The 18,138-nt window shown below is 39.4% G+C and overlaps 1 protein-coding gene across 1 annotated transcript; it reads left to right on the top strand.

The window, feature by feature from the left end:
- The first annotated feature begins 4,876 nt into the window (after positions 1-4,876).
- Positions 4,877-15,624, top strand: LOC106606525 (ventral anterior homeobox 1). The gene is made up of 3 exons (XM_014202792.2): positions 4,877-6,149; positions 8,170-8,357; positions 13,507-15,624. Exons 1-3 carry the CDS (start codon positions 5,933-5,935, stop codon positions 14,029-14,031), a joined length of 930 nt encoding a protein of 309 aa, XP_014058267.1. The 5' UTR covers positions 4,877-5,932; the 3' UTR covers positions 14,032-15,624.
- The last annotated feature ends 2,514 nt before the right edge of the window (positions 15,625-18,138 follow it).

Genomic DNA, 18,138 nt, shown 5'->3' with positions numbered 1-18,138 from the left:
AGCTGTATCTTTCAATATCTGGATATTCTGAATAGTCAGGATGCTGGTATATAAAAAGAAAGAAAACATCACAGTGTCCATGCACTAATCTACTATTGAAAAGCTATGATGAAGCCAGTATTACTGCTCCTTAGATTTTTCTCCAGTATTCCTGAGTAGTTTTAGATAGCACTCTTTGTCCTATATAATTCATCATTGTAGTAATTGCTACAGGTGTAATTTGAGCAGTTTCTTTGTATCTCTGGAACAGTTATGTGCCAATGTCAGTCACTGTGTACCTTTAGACTAAGCATGACAGTCGTGATGAAAAGACCCATAAAGGCTTTCAAAATAGATCATTTTCCCACCCAACAATGAATGTCATTCAGGCGCACAGATGGATTTTTGGGGTAAATCTTTGTGAGTGTTTGGAAACATGGGAGACCGAGTAGGGACGGCTGTGGTGCTCTATGTTTAACATCATCTTAACTGTATTGCATGATAGAGAATTACAAAGGATAACTCTGCTGTGAGTTGTACCGATTATACAGTGTACAGTTTGAGAACAGTCACTACATAGAAACAGGCCGATAAGTGATGAGGGCCTACCTATTGAAATGATCCCCTCACTCTCCCTCTCTCTGGCTTTTGTTCCTCGTCCTCTCCCTCCCCCTCACTGAGCTCACAGAGGGGAGAACAGATCTCACGGTAATGCTTTGGTGGAATATGAATTGTGTATGATTATGTTGCCTAATTTCTGATTCATGACATGAAGCATAATTTATTTAGGCCTTGTTAAATTAAACATCAAGACATTAATAAATATCAAGACATTAAGTTATTTTTTCTCTCCTTACTTTCATTTATAGGCTACATTTCGGTGATGGTGTAATATGTACAGTTCCTTCGGAAAGTATTCAGACTCTTTGACTTTTTTACATTTTGTTACGTTACAGCCTTATTCTAAAATGTATTAAATAGTTTTTTTCCCTCATCTATCTACACACAATACCCCATGATGACAAAGCAAAAACAGGTTTTTAAAAATGTTTGCTAATTTAAAAAAATAACATTTACATAAGCATTCAGACCCTTTACTCAGTACTTTGTTAAAGCACCTTTGCAGTGATTACAACATCGAGTCTTGTTGGGTATGACGCTACAAGCTTGGCACACCTGTATTTGGGGAGTTTCTCTGTCTGGCAACTCAAACATAAAAGCCTGATTGGTGGAGTGCTGCAGAGATGATTGTCCTTCTGGAAAGTTTTTCCATCTCCACAGAGGAACTCTGAAGCTCTGTCAGAGTGACCATCGAGATCTTGGTCACCTCCCTGACCAAGGCCCTTCTCCCCAGATTGCTCAGTTTGGCCGGGCGGCCAGCTCTAGGAAGAGCCTTGTTGGTTCCAAACTTCTTCCATTTAAGAATGATGGAGGCCACTGTGTTCTTGGCTTGGTTTTTGCTCTGACATGCACTGTCAACTGTGGGACCTTATATAGACAGGTGTGTGCCTTTCCTAATCATGCCCAATCAATTGGATTTACCACAGGTGGACTCCAATCAAGTTGTAGAAACATCTCAAGGATGATCAATGGAAACAGGATGCATCTGAACTCAATTTTGAGTCTCATAGCAAAGGGTCTGAATATTTATGTAAATAAGGTATCTTTTTTTTTTATACATTTGCAAACATTTCTGAAAACCTGTTTTCGCTTTGTCGTTTTGGGGTATTGTGTGTACTTTGTCTTTCTAACCTGTTGATTGAGAAAAGGCGTGAGATAGCTGACATCCCCTCTCTTTGAAAACAATGGAGCAGCTAGGACCTTTAAGAACATATGGCATTTGTGTTGAAGCCAACACAAACCCATAATCCCAATTATTAGCGCAGTTGTCACAATTGGTCATTTTTAAACCCCATGTCTCAAAATGTTGAGTATAATTGGGAGGAAAGTTTGTTTTCACAATATCACTTGAAACCACATGGCTCAAGGGTTTTGTCAAGAAAAAAAAGGCAATGTCAACCAGCTATAAACCACACAAGATTCTCCAGCTCAGCCGCCTGTGCAGGCCCCTATGTACCTAGAAAGAACAAGCTCCTTACTACATAATTCAGTTTGGGTAACAGCTGGGTTTACTACTATAAGGAACATAATCATGCTAATTGTAAACGTATAACTCTTTTCAATACACATGTTTACCTTGAATTAACACATTTTGTATAACTTGCCAAGTTACCTTCTATTAGAGGCTTTGTTAGAGAAATCAAGTAACATTACCCAAAGAAAATACTGGGAAGCTTGGTAATTAGGCATCAAGGACCTATTAACAAAAATACAGTTCTCGGGTTCTCTGTTGACTGAACTTGCTCTTCACTAATGCCAGGAGTGCCTTTGCTTAGGCAGCATAAAGGAATTCTAATATAAATACAGATGGATGTTATTGTCTGGTCTATCAACATTTACCATTTCATCTTGGAGATCGCTATAAATTTCACACCACATCCTCATGCCACCCCAATTGAACTGATTTGTATTTTATGTGCAGGCCTATTTGATTTCCGGGCGCCTGTTTGTGAAACACATTGATTTCTATCCAGGCATCAATGTGTTTATTTTAAATCCTCCAGTTTTCTGCCTTGATTGACAGAAGGATATTGAAATGTCCTCTCTCTGTTTCCCATCCATTACACTGTACACACACACACACACACACACACACACAATCCCAGTGAAAGAGCAAGGCTCTGATACTGGACCTTCCCACTAATCACGCTGGCTGTGATCATGATGAATGTGTTATCGCTTTACTAGAACTGGTAGTGGTAGTGTCCCTGCTTGCACTTGGCCTTTTCTGTAAACAGTCGCTAGCCCACCCATGATGACCAATATGTATGGTTAAGAGCTTCCAGTTGTGGGCTGCTGCTATTAGGTGTTCTGAGAGAGGCTCTGAATGGAGCTACAGATGCATGTTATATGAAGGGATAGTGTTAAGTGGGATACTGGTGACAAAGGTTGAGGGGGAAAATGAGGGGTAGTTTCCCTACCATCTGCCATAGCAGACTAGCAGACTAGCAAACTAGCTGTGAAGTATGTGAAAAGACATACATGTAGATCCATATACAAATAATGTGTACCACAATTTTCTTATTTTAAAAGAACCAAATTCAACCCACACAATTTGGAACATTTTGACAATCTTATAACCAATTGCTTCTTACAAGCAAAGTAAGTAATTCTAAGTCTACAAAGGCCTCTGTCCTGTTTTCTTCCACCATAAATGGTTGATTCTTTTATCTGTGATTCTTATAAGCAGAGACCACTGTATTTGTGGGAGGATAATGCTATAGTGCTATCTCTGTTGCAAAATGTTACTATTACTAAGACTGTTATGTCTCTCTTGAATAATGCCCATTATTGGGAGGGATGTAACCTTCTTTTTGGATAGAGTGGAAGTGACAAAATCTGCAGCGCCATGGGGTGCAGCCTCTAAATGTATTCATTTAGCTTTTACAATCTTATCCGAGGGCACCCTGCATTGCCAGGACTGTTAATGGGGAAGACCATGCCCCTTTAATAACCACAGCACAACCACCGCCTCTTCATATTGTGCCCAACCATTCCCAATTTGACCAGTATTAGCGCATTCGCTGGTCCTGGTAACACTTTACATGAACTTGCCCTTATACCTGTAAATTAACCATGTTATTACACTAGTGCCAGCATTTAAGTTGTTGCAATCTGATTTCATAGTAATGGAGTTCACTGTTCATTATTTCACCAAAACTCCATAACAACGCCATTATAAAGTGATTACTAAATTACCACGTAACAGCATGTTAATACAATATTGTTACTATAGTAATTACAACATTATTGCGCAGGTATAGAGCAACTGTTACTGATGTACTGTTTTACTATCTTGTTTGATGTATACTAAGCTTTCAAGTGAGCTCATAATTAAAAACGAATACATTGTGATAAAAACATTGGAATAAAATCAAACTAGCTGTGAAGCATGTGAAAAGACATGCAGTAGTGAAGTGTCAAAAAGAGAATAGAGCATTTCATTTCTCAACAAAGCACCATCGATTTTTTTTTTTTTAAATACTCAACCTTTTGAATGTACATACTATTTTCCTGCCTATTACATGGATTTTGAATTTTCACATTATATTCACACTCATTTACAGTGTCTTTGCAATATTGCTGTAGAACTAGCAATTGGGGACTGGATTTTTCAAGATGAGCCATTGTTGGAACCCGAGAGGCCACAGGGCTGCGTGTACAAGCTGTTTCCCAGGCTGAAGCTCAGCAACACAGCTTGAGAAGCAGAATTCCCCTTCAGTCGCCCCCTTTTTAGCTCCCTTTTACCTTTCTTTAACAATCGCTCCTTCTCCACTCCAACCAGCCGTCCCCCAAACACTCAGTGAATAAAGTTAGTCCAACATGCGGCCCTTAAACCCACCCCAAGACTGCTGCCTGGCAGCCACACTCACAGAATTGTTTGTTAATAGTCCAATTAGATAATTGCCATCTTTCACTCCTTTTCCTCTCTGTTTCCCATAAAGGAATTATTGGTGTTCAGGGAGGGGGGCAGCTTCAAGAGGGCTTCTGGCCCCGCAAGGTGACGAGAAGGGCCGGAGAATGTTCCTTGCACAAGGCCATTGGTTTGAATTGAATCATTGTAGCCTAATCAATGGTCTTATTGGATTACTCCCTGAGATATTGTTGCTCTGACAATGGAAATAGCTAAGAGTTGGTGGGTGGGTGGGTGGGTGGGTGGGTGGATAGTGGGGTGGAAGGAAGTGCTGGAGAGGGGGGCCGTTCCACTGGTGTGAGTGCAGAGGCACTAATGACAAGTTTTGTCCCCTTTTTGTGTTTTTCAGATTAAGATTAGAAATGCAGCAGACTGCTTCTTATATGAATGGTGGGGACACTGCATTAATGACTAGGACCTGTGGGCAGCTCTTCCTGCTGTTGTTCGTTGTGCTGAGTGACGTGGGACGACACAGGAAACTTTAACACAGTTCCTGTTAAGCAGAGCCAGGTGGTTTTTGTGAATCAGCTGTCGTGGAGAGTACAAATTCCAATCGGGGTGGATTCACTTTTTTCTGTATCCTCTGTCTCTCCGCCTCTGCTTTATTCTCTCTATCTCAGTCTCCCTCCCTCGCTCTCTCTCTCTTTCTCTATCCTTCTCTTGCTCCCATTCGCCTGTGAAAGTACTATATCGGCAAGAGCTCTATGTTGCAGAGGGACGATCATTGGCAAAAGACACAATAAATGCGATTAAAGTTAGCCATCGTGGCCAGACAACCAACTCCGGAGAAACGTTGAAAATGGCTGGCCATGTTCCGGGGATCAAAGAATGAAGTGCCTGGGAACTTTTCTGGAAGTGTTGTACCCCTGTGATTGTGTCTGTGTGCTCAGGGAGGCTATTTTGCAAAGCGAGACCAATCATTTCTCTTGATTCCCTGACTGAGAGCTGGCTGACAGATGAGGACGGAGTGAGCGAACCCCTCTATTAGGACCTGATATATTTCCCAAACAATTTAGTGTATTCATGAGGCAACGCAAATGTGGAAGCAGCAAAATGACCGTAATCAATTGAAACAGCGAGCGTGTGTCGATCCATCGCTCTGATTATTTGGAGATCATCTATCAGCCTGATGTGTATGTGACAAGGCGAGGTGGCATTAAATCGCTTTTAAGTTTCAGTGATAAGTCCATGATCATTGGGCAAGTGAGTTGGACAATGAAAATAGGGCACCTTGGCAGGTGAGGCAAGCGTTCCCCGAACATTAGGTAGGTGACTCTCTGGTCTAAAAAGGTGCTGTTTTAAAACAAAGCCACACTGTTGAGACAACACAACGCGCAATACTCTCTGCAATCCCTTTTTTTCATCTGACAAAGGAAAGAAAGTGGGGGAAGAAAGAAATATCGGAGAGGATAAGTGATTATGGAGGTCAGATACAACCAGGAGACAGAACCGGGGATGGGGCCGAAGAACGGACTAAAGGATGGGAAAGACAGCAAGGATTCCCAGGGAAACCTTTCCAAAACCTTCCTAAAGGATCAGCAGGAGTCCTTCTCACCGTCTGGGATGGTGGAAAACTGTGAGAAGAACCGGGCGAGCACGGGGGACCCAGACTACTGCCGGAGAATACTTGTCAGAGGTAAGAGGATTTCTACTCATATGTTCTAATGCTGCAGCGTATGGGGTCTATTTACTCATTGCTTTACTTTATATGTACCCACAGGATGAAATAAGATCATTTGCTATGTGAGATATGCTGAATTTTTCAAAAAACATTATGAATTAAGAGTAAATAAAAATATAATAGAGTAAATGAAAACATACATTTTGAGCACTTTTGTAAAAATGAACTATGTCCATATTTCCATGACTTATGTAACACTTGTGACATACTCCTTCTATCAAAATGATTTACATTCACAACAATTGTGTTTCTTCTGAAATTGAATTATAGGGCACACTTAAAGAATCATAGCAAACCTTTATTTAAGATTTTTAAATACATTTGGTTTTTAAATTAAGAATGCATTTCATGCTACTATATACTATAGAATTTCTTCTTTTGAAAAACAATATTCAGAGAATATGATACACAGGTTTTCGCTATCTTATTCAGATACAGATGTTGAATGACAGTACTAATGGACGTAAAATGTATTTGCTTATATCATCTTTGATTCAAGCTATTTCATATGTAGTTAATAAAAATAAAAGTGTTAATTGTTATGAGCGTTGTCTGGCCTCAGGGGTAAATTGCAGCAGAATAAGCACACATCATTTATCTACTCTGTTTAACACAGTTGGTCAAACAAAGAGACTGTTTAAAAATATGAATAATCCTTGCTAATTGGTATAGAAATCCTTTAGCAACTAAATGAAAACTACATTCAAAGATAAATGTTCATACTTTCAGGTTATCTTTTGCTGCTTTTACATGATGAGAGAAATAATAATACTTTAAAAAGTAATAATACATTTAAGTTCATTGAGAAATAACCTTTTCCTACTATATTTTCTCTCTTTTCTATTAAGTCAATAAAAGCTAATACAGCTATGGAATTAATATCAAGTCAAATTATTTAAATCTATATCTTTGAATTATTTTCCATTCAGATGACAAAATGTACAACTTTTTAACTACTGTACACATTAGATTTGGATTGTAGAAACCTAGTGGAAAAAAACACTTGAGGTTAGTTGACTCATTTTAGGAGAGAGTTCTGATTGACAAGATAAAATATGATAATTTAAAGTATTGATGCAATAAATGAGTTGGTAAAAGGAAATTATCACAATGAAATAAATGGAAAATATCGCTGTAGTTTGTAGATGTTTTATACTTTTTTTTAAATCAACTTTCTGTAAACTGCACTTTTCAAATTAATTAAAGACTGTTCTTTTTTTTTTAACTGGTTTTAGTGCACTTGAGGTTACCTGTAGTTAGTCTGCAAAGTACAGTAGTTGGTTGGGAAAATGTCAGTGAATCAACTGAAGTAATGCGTAGAACTGTGATTGATATTGTGCATTGTATGCATTCATATAAATAATGCACCAAATTCATGTGCGTACCTGGATGGTTCATTTTTCTATTTTGCAGACATTCTTAGTTATCAAAACATATTGGATTGTGTAATGTAATTAAATAGAGATGTACAGAGATCCTCCGTTTTTATTAGCCTAAAATGATGTATTTTATTATGTATTTTATTTTGAAGATAGATTGGTTCATACAGCTTCATGCTAGGCACATAAACAAGACCTAAGTCTTTAATTGATGACAATCATCAATTTCATGGACAACAGTAGGCATACAGATATTACAAAAAGATGAATGGTCATTCTGATGTGGTTAAGTTCACACTAAGAGATCACTTTATTGGTCAAAAATCTGACTTCCGCTTTTAACCCAACCCCTCCAAAAGACACACATACACAGGTTTTTGGAGAGGTGCAGGGGGGCTGTTAAGTGCTTTGCTCAAAGGCAGGTAATGGCATCAAGGATTTCATACCAGCAACCCTCTGGTTGCCAGCTCACTTCCCGACAGACCGAGGTTTCGAACTCTCTAACCACTAGGCTACCTGATGACCCACAATTGTTTCTAAATTTGAAAATAGCTATCATTGATAAAGCTTCAATGGTCACTTGTTCCTTGTTGTAGATGCCAAAGGGTCTATACGAGAAATCATTCTGCCAAAGGGACTGGATTTGGACCGTCCCAAACGAACCCGGACCTCTTTCACCGCAGAGCAACTCTATCGTCTAGAGATGGAGTTCCAGAGGTGCCAGTATGTGGTTGGCAGGGAACGGACAGAGCTGGCCCGCCAGCTAAATCTATCTGAAACTCAGGTAATTCAAACAATACACAATACATGTGCCTATTTCCCTCTGACGATTAGTAAATAACCATGAGTAAATAAAAAGGGCAAATGCAATACTACATCTATGTTCTGTGGTATCATAGATAACATGTTATCGGATTGTTCAATGAATTGCCTTTTGGGTAGTGTAATTTTGTCAATAACAATTATTTATTTCACCTAATTTTAACATTCTGTCATAAAAAACATGTTCAACTTCATGAGACACATGTTTTCCCATCTCAAGAGGTTAAATTAAGAAAAATGAAAATGCCAATTAAAGTAAAAGGGTTGACCATAAATCAGCCGTAACTCCCATTGTGACAGGGAGCATGGAAGCTTGTTGTTTGCAACAGGGAGGGGCAATTTAATGCAAGCGTAACAAATAAAATGGAACTTTAAAAAAAACTTCTAGCCTATCTATCTATGGGTAGCATAGTAGATGTGTCATGCTTGACAGGCTCAGTTTTCCGCCACAAAACACCAGAAAATGGCCTAAAAGAGTAGAACCAGCTCACCCGCTTTAACACTATGATCTGACAATTAGATGTTCAATGTTTTTTTTATAAAATCACTATTATTGGAATATGGTTACATTTAGTTAGAGCGTAGATGTACACTACGTGACCAAAAGTATGTGGACACCTGCTTGTCGAACATCTCATTCCAAAATCATGGGCATTAATATGGAGCTGGTCCCCCCTTTGCTGCTATAACAGCCTCCACTCTTCTGAGAAGGCTTTCCACTAGATGTTGGAACATCAGAATGCTGCGGGGACTTGCTTCCATTCAGCCATAACAACATTAGTGAGGTCGGGCACTGATGTTGGGCGATTAGGCTTAGCTCGCAGTCGGTGTTCCAATTCAACCCAAATGTATTTGATGGGTTTGAGGTCAGGTCTCTGTGCAGGCCAGTCAAGTTCTTCCACACCGATCTCGACAAACCATTTCTGTATGGACCACGCTTTGCTCACTTGGGCATTGTCATACTGAAACAGGAAAGGGCCTTCCACGAACTGTTGCCACAAAGTTGGAAGAACAAAATTGTTTAGAAAGTCATTGTATGCTGCAGCATTACGATTTCCCTTCACTGTAACTAAGGGGCCTAGCCCAAACCATGAAAACAGCCCCAGACCATTATTCCTCCTCCACCAAACTTTACTGTTGGCACTATGTATTCGGGCAGGTAGCATCTCCTGGCATCAGCCAAACCCAGATTAGTTCGTCGGACTGCCAGATGGTGAAGCGTGATTCATCACTCCAGAGAATGCATTTCCAGTGCTCCAGGGTCCAATGGCGGCGAGCTTTACAGCACTCCTACCGATGCTTGGCATTGTGCACAGTGAACTTAGGCTTGTGTGTGGCTGCTCGGCCATGGAAACCCATTTCATGAAGCTCCCGACAAACAGTTATTGTGCTGACGTTGCTTCCAGAGGCAGTTTGGAACTCGGTAGTGAGTGTTGAAACCAAGGACAGATTATTTTTATGCGCTACACGCTTTAGCGCTCGGCGGTCCCGTTCTGTGACTTATGTGACCTACCACTACGCGACTGAGCCGTTGTTGCTCCTAGACGTTTCCACCTCACATTAACAGTACTTACAGTTGACCAGGGAAGCTCTAGCAGGGCAGAAATTTGATGACCTGACTTGTTGGAAATGTGGCATACAATGACAGTTCCACGTTGAAAGTCACTGAGCTCTTCAGTAAGGCCAGTCTACTGCCAATCTTTGTCTATGGAGACAAATGGCTGTATGCTTGATTTTAAACACCTGTCAGCGACGGGTGTGGCTGACATAGCCGAATCCACTAGTTTGGGGTGTCCACATACTAAGGGGTGTCCACATAGTGTATGTGATACAACTGTTAAATGTTGTGTTTTATCTAATCTACACACAATGACACAAGGACATAAAAGGGACTCGTGGAACAACCCTTAGGTATTTTCAAATCTTATCTCAAATGTGAAAAATGTTCCTTTCCATATTGTCATCATACTTGTTGTCATATCCCATTACAATACAATCTATTTAATTGTTACTATAACCCTGCTGACATTTTATTTAGCATACTGGTTCGTTAATTGTTTCTAACTAAAACCATTTAGATGATGATTAAGAAATGTGGAAAACTCTTTCACTGATCATATAGCTCAAGCAATACTATTGTTAGGAAATGATCATATACAAAACTCAAATAAAATATTTTGTTGTATTTCGCATAGTGAACTATGCAATCTCAGCAAATTCTATTGCCATTTTAGCCATATTTTCAGTTTTCTAGTCCACAGGCCTTAGCTGTGAGGTCAGGGAAAGGTCACGCTGCGCCCACTGTCGGTGAACTGTATTTGGACTTGTCTGCTCGCTCTCGACAAGAGATGCCAAACTTAGTTACCCTTCAATGTATAATTTTCACTTCAGGGAAACCCTGCTCTCTGCTTCAGAGCTCAGGCCAACATATTTGAGGCACAATTTTATTTATTTATTTATCTTGCAAGCTGGCTAATGGCATGGTCAGCCACATTTGCATATGTTTATTACGTATGTCATGAATGTTTAAATCGGGCCTAAACTAGCTTGACTTTGGACAGATGTTAGACTGGAGCATTATGCTCAGGTATTTTCTGTGAGTCACAACATAGTCACGCGTTTCTCTCACACATTTCTGATCATTACAATACATATTCATAATGATCTAGCATATACATACATAAAAAAAAATGTTAAATACATTTTTTCTGACCCATACATTTGATGCTTTTATTTTGTATGTAGCTACAGTATACAGTACATGTGGTGAACCATGTCAGCACACATTGAATTCAGAATTCTTTGGTGGTTTTTAATTGAGAATAATGGTACTTTAGACTTCACACAGCCGTTAGGTCCCCATTTACGGGGAGGACAATAGGCTTGAATTTCTTAACGTCTTTTCACATGCAACATTAAATGTTCCACGCAGCCATGCTACTTGATTACTTAAAATCTTCAAATGTCTGGTTCATGCATTGATGAAGTGGTCTCTAATGACGGCATCATGAAATACAATTTTTGTTCCGAGGCACTCTTGGGGTGTTACATTAAGAAAGGACAGCCATTTGCTGAAGTGTGCACACCTAATCATCTTTGTTTGGGTTGTTGGCTTTAGAGCCCCTCGTTGGACGTTGTTGAAAATGTATCCTCTCAGATAAAAGATGTTCACCAATTGTTATGGTTATCATAATGTAATTCCTTACTTACAGCGTGTAAAATAGATTTGCGATTGACCCACTAACCTGGTGAATTTACTGAGTTGTTTATCTACAACAACAACGAGGGAAAACATGCCATTCAGATGTGATTGAAGTATCTGCAGTTTGAGGTACTGTAGCTGGAGGCTCATTGATTGAGACACATTCACTCTAATTATGGTACATATGAAAGCAATCAGATTTGATTGCCACAGACTTGATAGAGGTGGGGAAAACATGAAGAAAATGCCAAAAAATACAAACTCCTGTTTTTTTAAGGAATTTATTATATAAAATGTATATTTATAAAACCCAAATGGGAAAAGACAGTCATTCAACAATAAAAATAGACCTATCAAACGTGGAATAGAAACACGTTTACTTTACTTTGCATTTACTTTACTAATTTATTCACTTGATTAGGAATACAATAGCCATGTTTATCTGTCATACACACTTTACTTTGTTATACCTCAGTCCTTGTTATATCTCAGACACATACATACATACATACATACATACATACATATAAACTCATCAGGGCCGGCCCCAGGCATAAGCGGCATAGGCGTTCAGGGTCTCAAATCCATTTCTCAATTTACTGTTGAGAGTTAGAATAGTAGAATACACAAGGTGGAATTTTGAAATTTGGTTGTGCAGTTTTCAATTGTTATGTCAGTCATTGCCGGTCACTCAATTAGAAACATTTTCAAGCTAGCTGACATGGCTATCTAAACTTGAAGTAATTATGGTAAAAAATACCGACCAGGCATGCAGACCATGCAAGGCATGTACTCCGGGGCCCTGACCTCCAAGGGGCCCCCATTGATTTTGAAAGTCATCCTCACTCAGATATCATTAACATGGCATAAATCATGGCAAAATGTGTAGAATTGGAGGAAAGTAGCTTTAAAATAGGAAAAATGTATCTCCACTCCATGGCAAAATTAGGAAAATTGCATGAAATTTGTTATAAAATTGCTACGTTTTTTCACCACTCCATGGCAACTGCAACACTTTCTCTACGCCCCATGGCAAAATATGTAGAATTGCAGGAAATTAACAAACATATATTAATACGTTTTTTTCTCTCCGACATATTATTATTTTTATTATTATTATAGAGCGGGTCCACTAAAAAGTTTTTCCAGCGAGGGCCCCCAAACCAAATCTTGCCTAGGGCCCCCAAAAGGCTAGGGCCGGCCCTGATACTCATTACTATCTGACCCTGCTTTTGTTGCTTTCATGTCCTTTAGTTCATTAATTATTTAATATTGTAAAGATTTTAAAGGTCATGGAAATACATTTAATTAATTTCTTACAACTTTATCTTACATTCTGCATTTTACCAGGAGAAAAATATATTATTGAGTTATTCATGCCTCCCGTGACAACATATTTTTCTTTATGGAAAGTTTAGTTCAAGTTTAGACCCCAAACAACGTACTGTATAGTGTATGCTCATACCTACTATGAAAAAAATACAAATTATGTGTGACTCTGATAACATCCATTAATGTGACATTGATACATAAATATTTATATGGTATTAGGTTGTGATTTCATCCGTATTTCTGTAAATTAGCTACTAAATCTGTCAAGGGGTGGTAGCTGGGCCCCCTGGTCTCATTCCCTGATCATGCGACCAATGTTATTACTATCACAATTCAAATCATGTGGACATCAGAGTGTAACCTATACTGAGACCACAGGGGAATTTGGAATTATTCACAACAATCCAAATCATTCAAGTCATTTTCTGAAAACATTGGTGTTGCAATAAATGCCTACAGAGATGATAAAAAATACATATTATCCAAAGTATATTCATTTGGAAAATAGGCCCTATTTTGCTTAAGGTCTCTACTGCTTATTTTATGTCTGAATTTGGTTTTGTGTCCTCCCCTCAAGGTTAAAGTTTGGTTCCAGAACCGACGCACAAAGCAGAAGAAGGACCAGGGCAAAGATTCAGAGCTGCGCTCGGTGGTGTCGGAGACGGCGGCCACCTGCAGTGTATTAAGACTCCTAGAGCAGGGCCGGCTCCTCACGCCGCCAGGTCTGCCGGGGCTCCTGCAGCACTGTGGCAACGGCACCTTGAGTGCTGCCTTGCGAGGGCCCTCCATGGGCATGGCCAGCAATGGAAGCAGCAGCAGCAGCGGTGCCAGCTCAGGGACGGCCGGTGGCAGTCCCCCTCTGCCCATAGTGACCAGTTCAGGGACGGTAGCGGGCCTCCAGAGCTCCCCGTCAGCTCATGGCCTGTTCAGCTTTCCCATGCCCTCTCTGCTGGGAAGCGTGGCCACCCGCATGTCCTCCAACCCGCTTTCTATGGCCGGGAACCTACAGGAACTGTCTGCCCGCTACCTGAGCTCGTCTGCTTTTGAACCTTACTCACGGACCAATGGCAAGGAGAGTATGGACAAAAACGTTTTCGAATGATGTTTTTGATTCGTTTCGTTGCTCTCCTTGCTTTTTATTGTCTTGGTTTTGTTTGTTTCGCCCTCTTCTGTCCTGTTTGTGTTGTGGTTGTCGTTCATGTAAATCCAACTGAACATCTGATGCCTCTCAGAGGGAGGAAAACAAAGACATACATTTCATTCTTATAAGAACAGGGTGATTGTTTTTTAGCTTTTGCACTAAATTAAAGTTTAATCTCCATGTTGTTAATTTCAATACAAATACTCAGAGAAACAAATATCCATGAGATTGCAAAGGGGCAGCATTGCATTTTTTGCCACATTTTCTCACATTTATTTTGCCGCAATTGCAATCACAAAAAGAGCCACAAAAATGAGACTGTTTATGTTTTGGTAACACATCACACATGTTTAGCTGCTCGAGGTAATTGGCACATTACACACAAAGCTTTTCAGTGATTGGCCATGGGTGTAACATGATGGTACCTTTTTGATTTTGTGTTTTATTATTTGATTGTTTTGGGTAGACAGTGTCACGGTGTTTTGAAGTAGAGAGTTATCAAGCATTACAGCTTGTGGAGTTCAGGTGACAGACTGTCAGTTCAGGATGGCATGGTGAACTTGGAGTTCGGCCCTTGTCAAATATGACATTTCAGTTTACGGAAATATCACAGGTCTCTTTTTCCATTTGCAGATACTCATGAGGAACACAGGCATTTAACATACAAATGCATTTACATATGCAGATGTTTTGCAATATTAAGCTACAATAACAGTATTTTATACCAGTTTGTATTTGTTTTTATGTTTGGGCCAAAACAAACTAAAGAAAAATGTTGTCATACAGTATGATAGTTCAATTGTTCTGTGTTAGTTGTTTTATAAATGGGTTTGTGAGGGTTTTCCCAATATGATTTTAAACACAGTCTACATTTGTGACTTTCATGTCTTAAAGCTGCAGTATTCCACTTTTTCGTCTGTGATTTTAAGAATACTGGAGTAGTAGTCCAGATTTCCATGTAAGAGTTTGGAAGTTTGGGGTTGGACAAAGAGAGGATGGAGGAAAGGGTTCTGGGAAAGCTTTTGAACTACAGTAAGCAGCTTGCATAGTTGGATATACAGAATTTAACTTGATGCTACATGATTGAAAACAGTGCAGAAGGTTTTGCAATCTTTTAAGACCTTTTCCCGTGTGAAATGTTTTAAGATCAGTCACCATGGCGGGAGGTTTAGTAGGAAAGGAGCATGAGGTGACTAAGTGAAATTGCTGTAGTACAAAAGAAAGAAAAATGGGAATTGTACCTAAAATTGTTATTTTATTGTAAATTATTAATGTCCGTAATTAATAGATGATTAGTATGTATATCTGAAAAATAATGAATGAATTAATGAATGAATGTAAGGGAGGAGGTGATAAATCAATCAAAGCTCTTTGGTGCTGTTGTTGTGAAATAACTTGAACTTTGTGACATGTGTGGTAAGAGTGTGGATACATATTATATACAGTATATATGCCTACCAAAAAAGCCAAGTGTGTTTTTTAAAATTTCTTTCATACATTCATCATGATGATAATCCAGTTATGATTAAAAAAAAGGCCATGTTGTACCTTCATTGACAATGGGTTCAAATAGCAGTTTACTTAAAAAAAATGTAAATTAAGTGTTATGCCCTATGGAGAGGACCTTTGTATTATTCTAGGTAACAACTGAAAGGTTGCAAGATCGAATCCCCGAGCTGACAAGGTAAAAATCTGTCGTTCTGCCCCTGAACAAAGCAGTTAACCCACTGTTCCTAGGCCGTCATTGAAAATAAGAATTTGTTATTAACTGACTTGCCTAGTTAAATAAAAGGTAAAAAAAAATTCTAATACAAAAAATAACCAGGGTCGTGTTAAATAGTAGCATGCATGTTTGGGGGGAGTGTTTTTGTTTGCTATCTTACTCTAACCCTAACATAAACCCTAGCCATAACCTCTAGCTCATGGGAAAATGTACATACATTCAAAAATGTGATTGAGGTAGCGAAGGAGGCTAGGGAAGTGATATTGAAAATATATTTTTTTACATTTTTTATATGGTTTGACTCACCTCTAAAGTTTCGGTACCAGATGGGATTTGTTGAAAAATGACAATTGTTAAGAGAGTTATACAACTGTCAAAATGGACACTGGAAAAACTTTGTCTGGAAGCCAAGCTATGCAGCGAAAACAACCTTTGCAATGTCTGTATTTAAGAACCCTTGGAGGCCTTTTCAATAGTAGTGTTTTCTATGGAATAGGACAAAATCCCACTCTGGCCTATGAAAAGAATTGAGTTAAACCATTCAAAGCACACAAAAAAAATGTCACACAAGGAGGGGAATTGTCTCTTGAAAAAGCAGTTGCAGTGGTCAAAACCATGGAAGTCTGGGCACAAAAAAAAAATGGGGATGAATGTGATGATAGCAATAATAAAGGTCGTACAGGGTTTCCAAATAAATAAGCACACAGCCCACCGTGTGGATGAATGGCATAATGCTCCTGGAATGGCTTCCGCTCTACCCTACTAATAGCACGACTGTGAGTCGTACAGCTTAATGTTTGAGTCAATGGAAATAACATAAAAATATGATTGTATAAGAAATACAATATAAGAAATTATTAGTGTTAGCTTATGTCAGCCAGGTTCATTACATTGTACTGTATCAACGTGTACGACAGCGTGTTCCAGTTCCCACCAATATCCAGCAACTTCGTAACATTGGGCGCACATATATTAAAAAATTATATGGGCCTCTTTCGTCAAATCAATAATTTAAATATGGACCAGTACAAAGAGCATGGATACAAAATGACATGGAATTTCTACCAGTGATTCATAAATGAAGAGGAAAATAATCCAATATGGCGGAAGTTCTGGTTCCACTTTGGACATTTATACTGAACAAAAATGTAAACACAACATGTAACAGTTTTTTGGATTTTAATGAGTTACAGTTCATATATTTTTTATTTTACCTTTACTTAACTAGGCAAGTCAGTTAAGAACAAATTCTTGGTCAACAGAGGTTAACTCCTTGTTCAGGGGCAGAACGACAGATTTGTACCTTGTCAGCTCGGGGATTCGATCTTGCAACCTTTCGGTTGCTAGTCTAACGGTCTAACCACTAGGCTACGCTGCCGCCCCATGGATATCAGTCAATTTAAATAAATTCATTAGGCCCCAATCTATGGATTTCACATCTGTTGGTCACAGATACCTTAAAAAAGGTAGGGGCGTGGATCAGAAAACCAGTCAGTATCTGCTGTGACCACCATTTGCCTTATGCAGCGCGACACTTCTCTTTTGCATAGAGTTCGATCAGGCTGTTGATTGTGGCCTGTAGAATGTTGTCCCACTCCTCTTCCATGGCTGTTACGAAGTTTCTGGATATTGGTGGGAACTGGAACACGCTGTCGTACACATTGATACAGAGCATCCCAAACATGATCAATGGGTGACATGGCTGGTGAGTATGCAGGCCATGGAAGAACTGGGACATTTTCAGTTTCCAGGAATTGTGTACAGATCCTTACGACATGGGGCTGTGCATTATCATGCTGAAACATGAGGTGATGGTGTTGGATAAATGGCTCAACAATGGGTCTCAGGATCTCATCACGGTATCTCTGTGCATTCAAATCGATAAAATGCAATTGTGTTCATTGTCCATAGCTTTTGCCTGCCCATACCATTATCACACCGCCACCATGGGGCTTTCTGTTCACAACGTTGACATCGGCAAATCGCTCGTCCACACAACACCATACACGGTCAGCAGTTCTGAGGTTGGTTGAACGTACTGCCAAATTCTCTAAAACAATGTTGGAGGCGGCTTATGGTATAGAAATTAACATTAAATTCTCTGGCAACAGATCTGGTGGACATTTCTGCAGTCAGCATGCCAATTGCTTGCTCCCTCAAAACTTGAGACATCTGTGGCATTGTGTTGTCTGACAGAACTGCACATTTTAGAGTGGTCTTTTATTGTCCCCAGGACAAGTTGCACTTGTGTAATGATTATGCTGTTTAATCAGCTTCTTGATATGCCACACCTGTTAGGTGGATGGATTACCTTGGCAAATGAGAAATACTCACTAACAGGGATG

The sequence above is a fragment of the Salmo salar genome, chromosome ssa01 (genome assembly GCF_905237065.1).
Source record: "Salmo salar chromosome ssa01, Ssal_v3.1, whole genome shotgun sequence".
Classification (NCBI taxonomy): Eukaryota; Metazoa; Chordata; class Actinopteri; order Salmoniformes; family Salmonidae; genus Salmo; species Salmo salar.
The sequence above is the reverse complement of the archived record's forward strand: the minus strand, read 5'-3'. Positions and strand labels throughout refer to the sequence as shown.

What these genes read in the sequence shown, in the direction of transcription:
- LOC106606525 (XM_014202792.2), top strand. Translation starts at nt 5,933, where the DNA reads ATGGAGGTCAGATACAACCAGGAGACAGAACCGGGGATGGGGCCGAAG. An exon ending in CCGGAGAATACTTGTCAGAG is followed by an intron (nt 6,150 to 8,169) that starts GTAAGAGGATTT and finishes TCCTTGTTGTAG; the next exon opens with ATGCCAAAGGGTCTATACGA. An exon ending in TAAATCTATCTGAAACTCAG is followed by an intron (nt 8,358 to 13,506) that starts GTAATTCAAACA and finishes CCTCCCCTCAAG; the next exon opens with GTTAAAGTTTGGTTCCAGAA.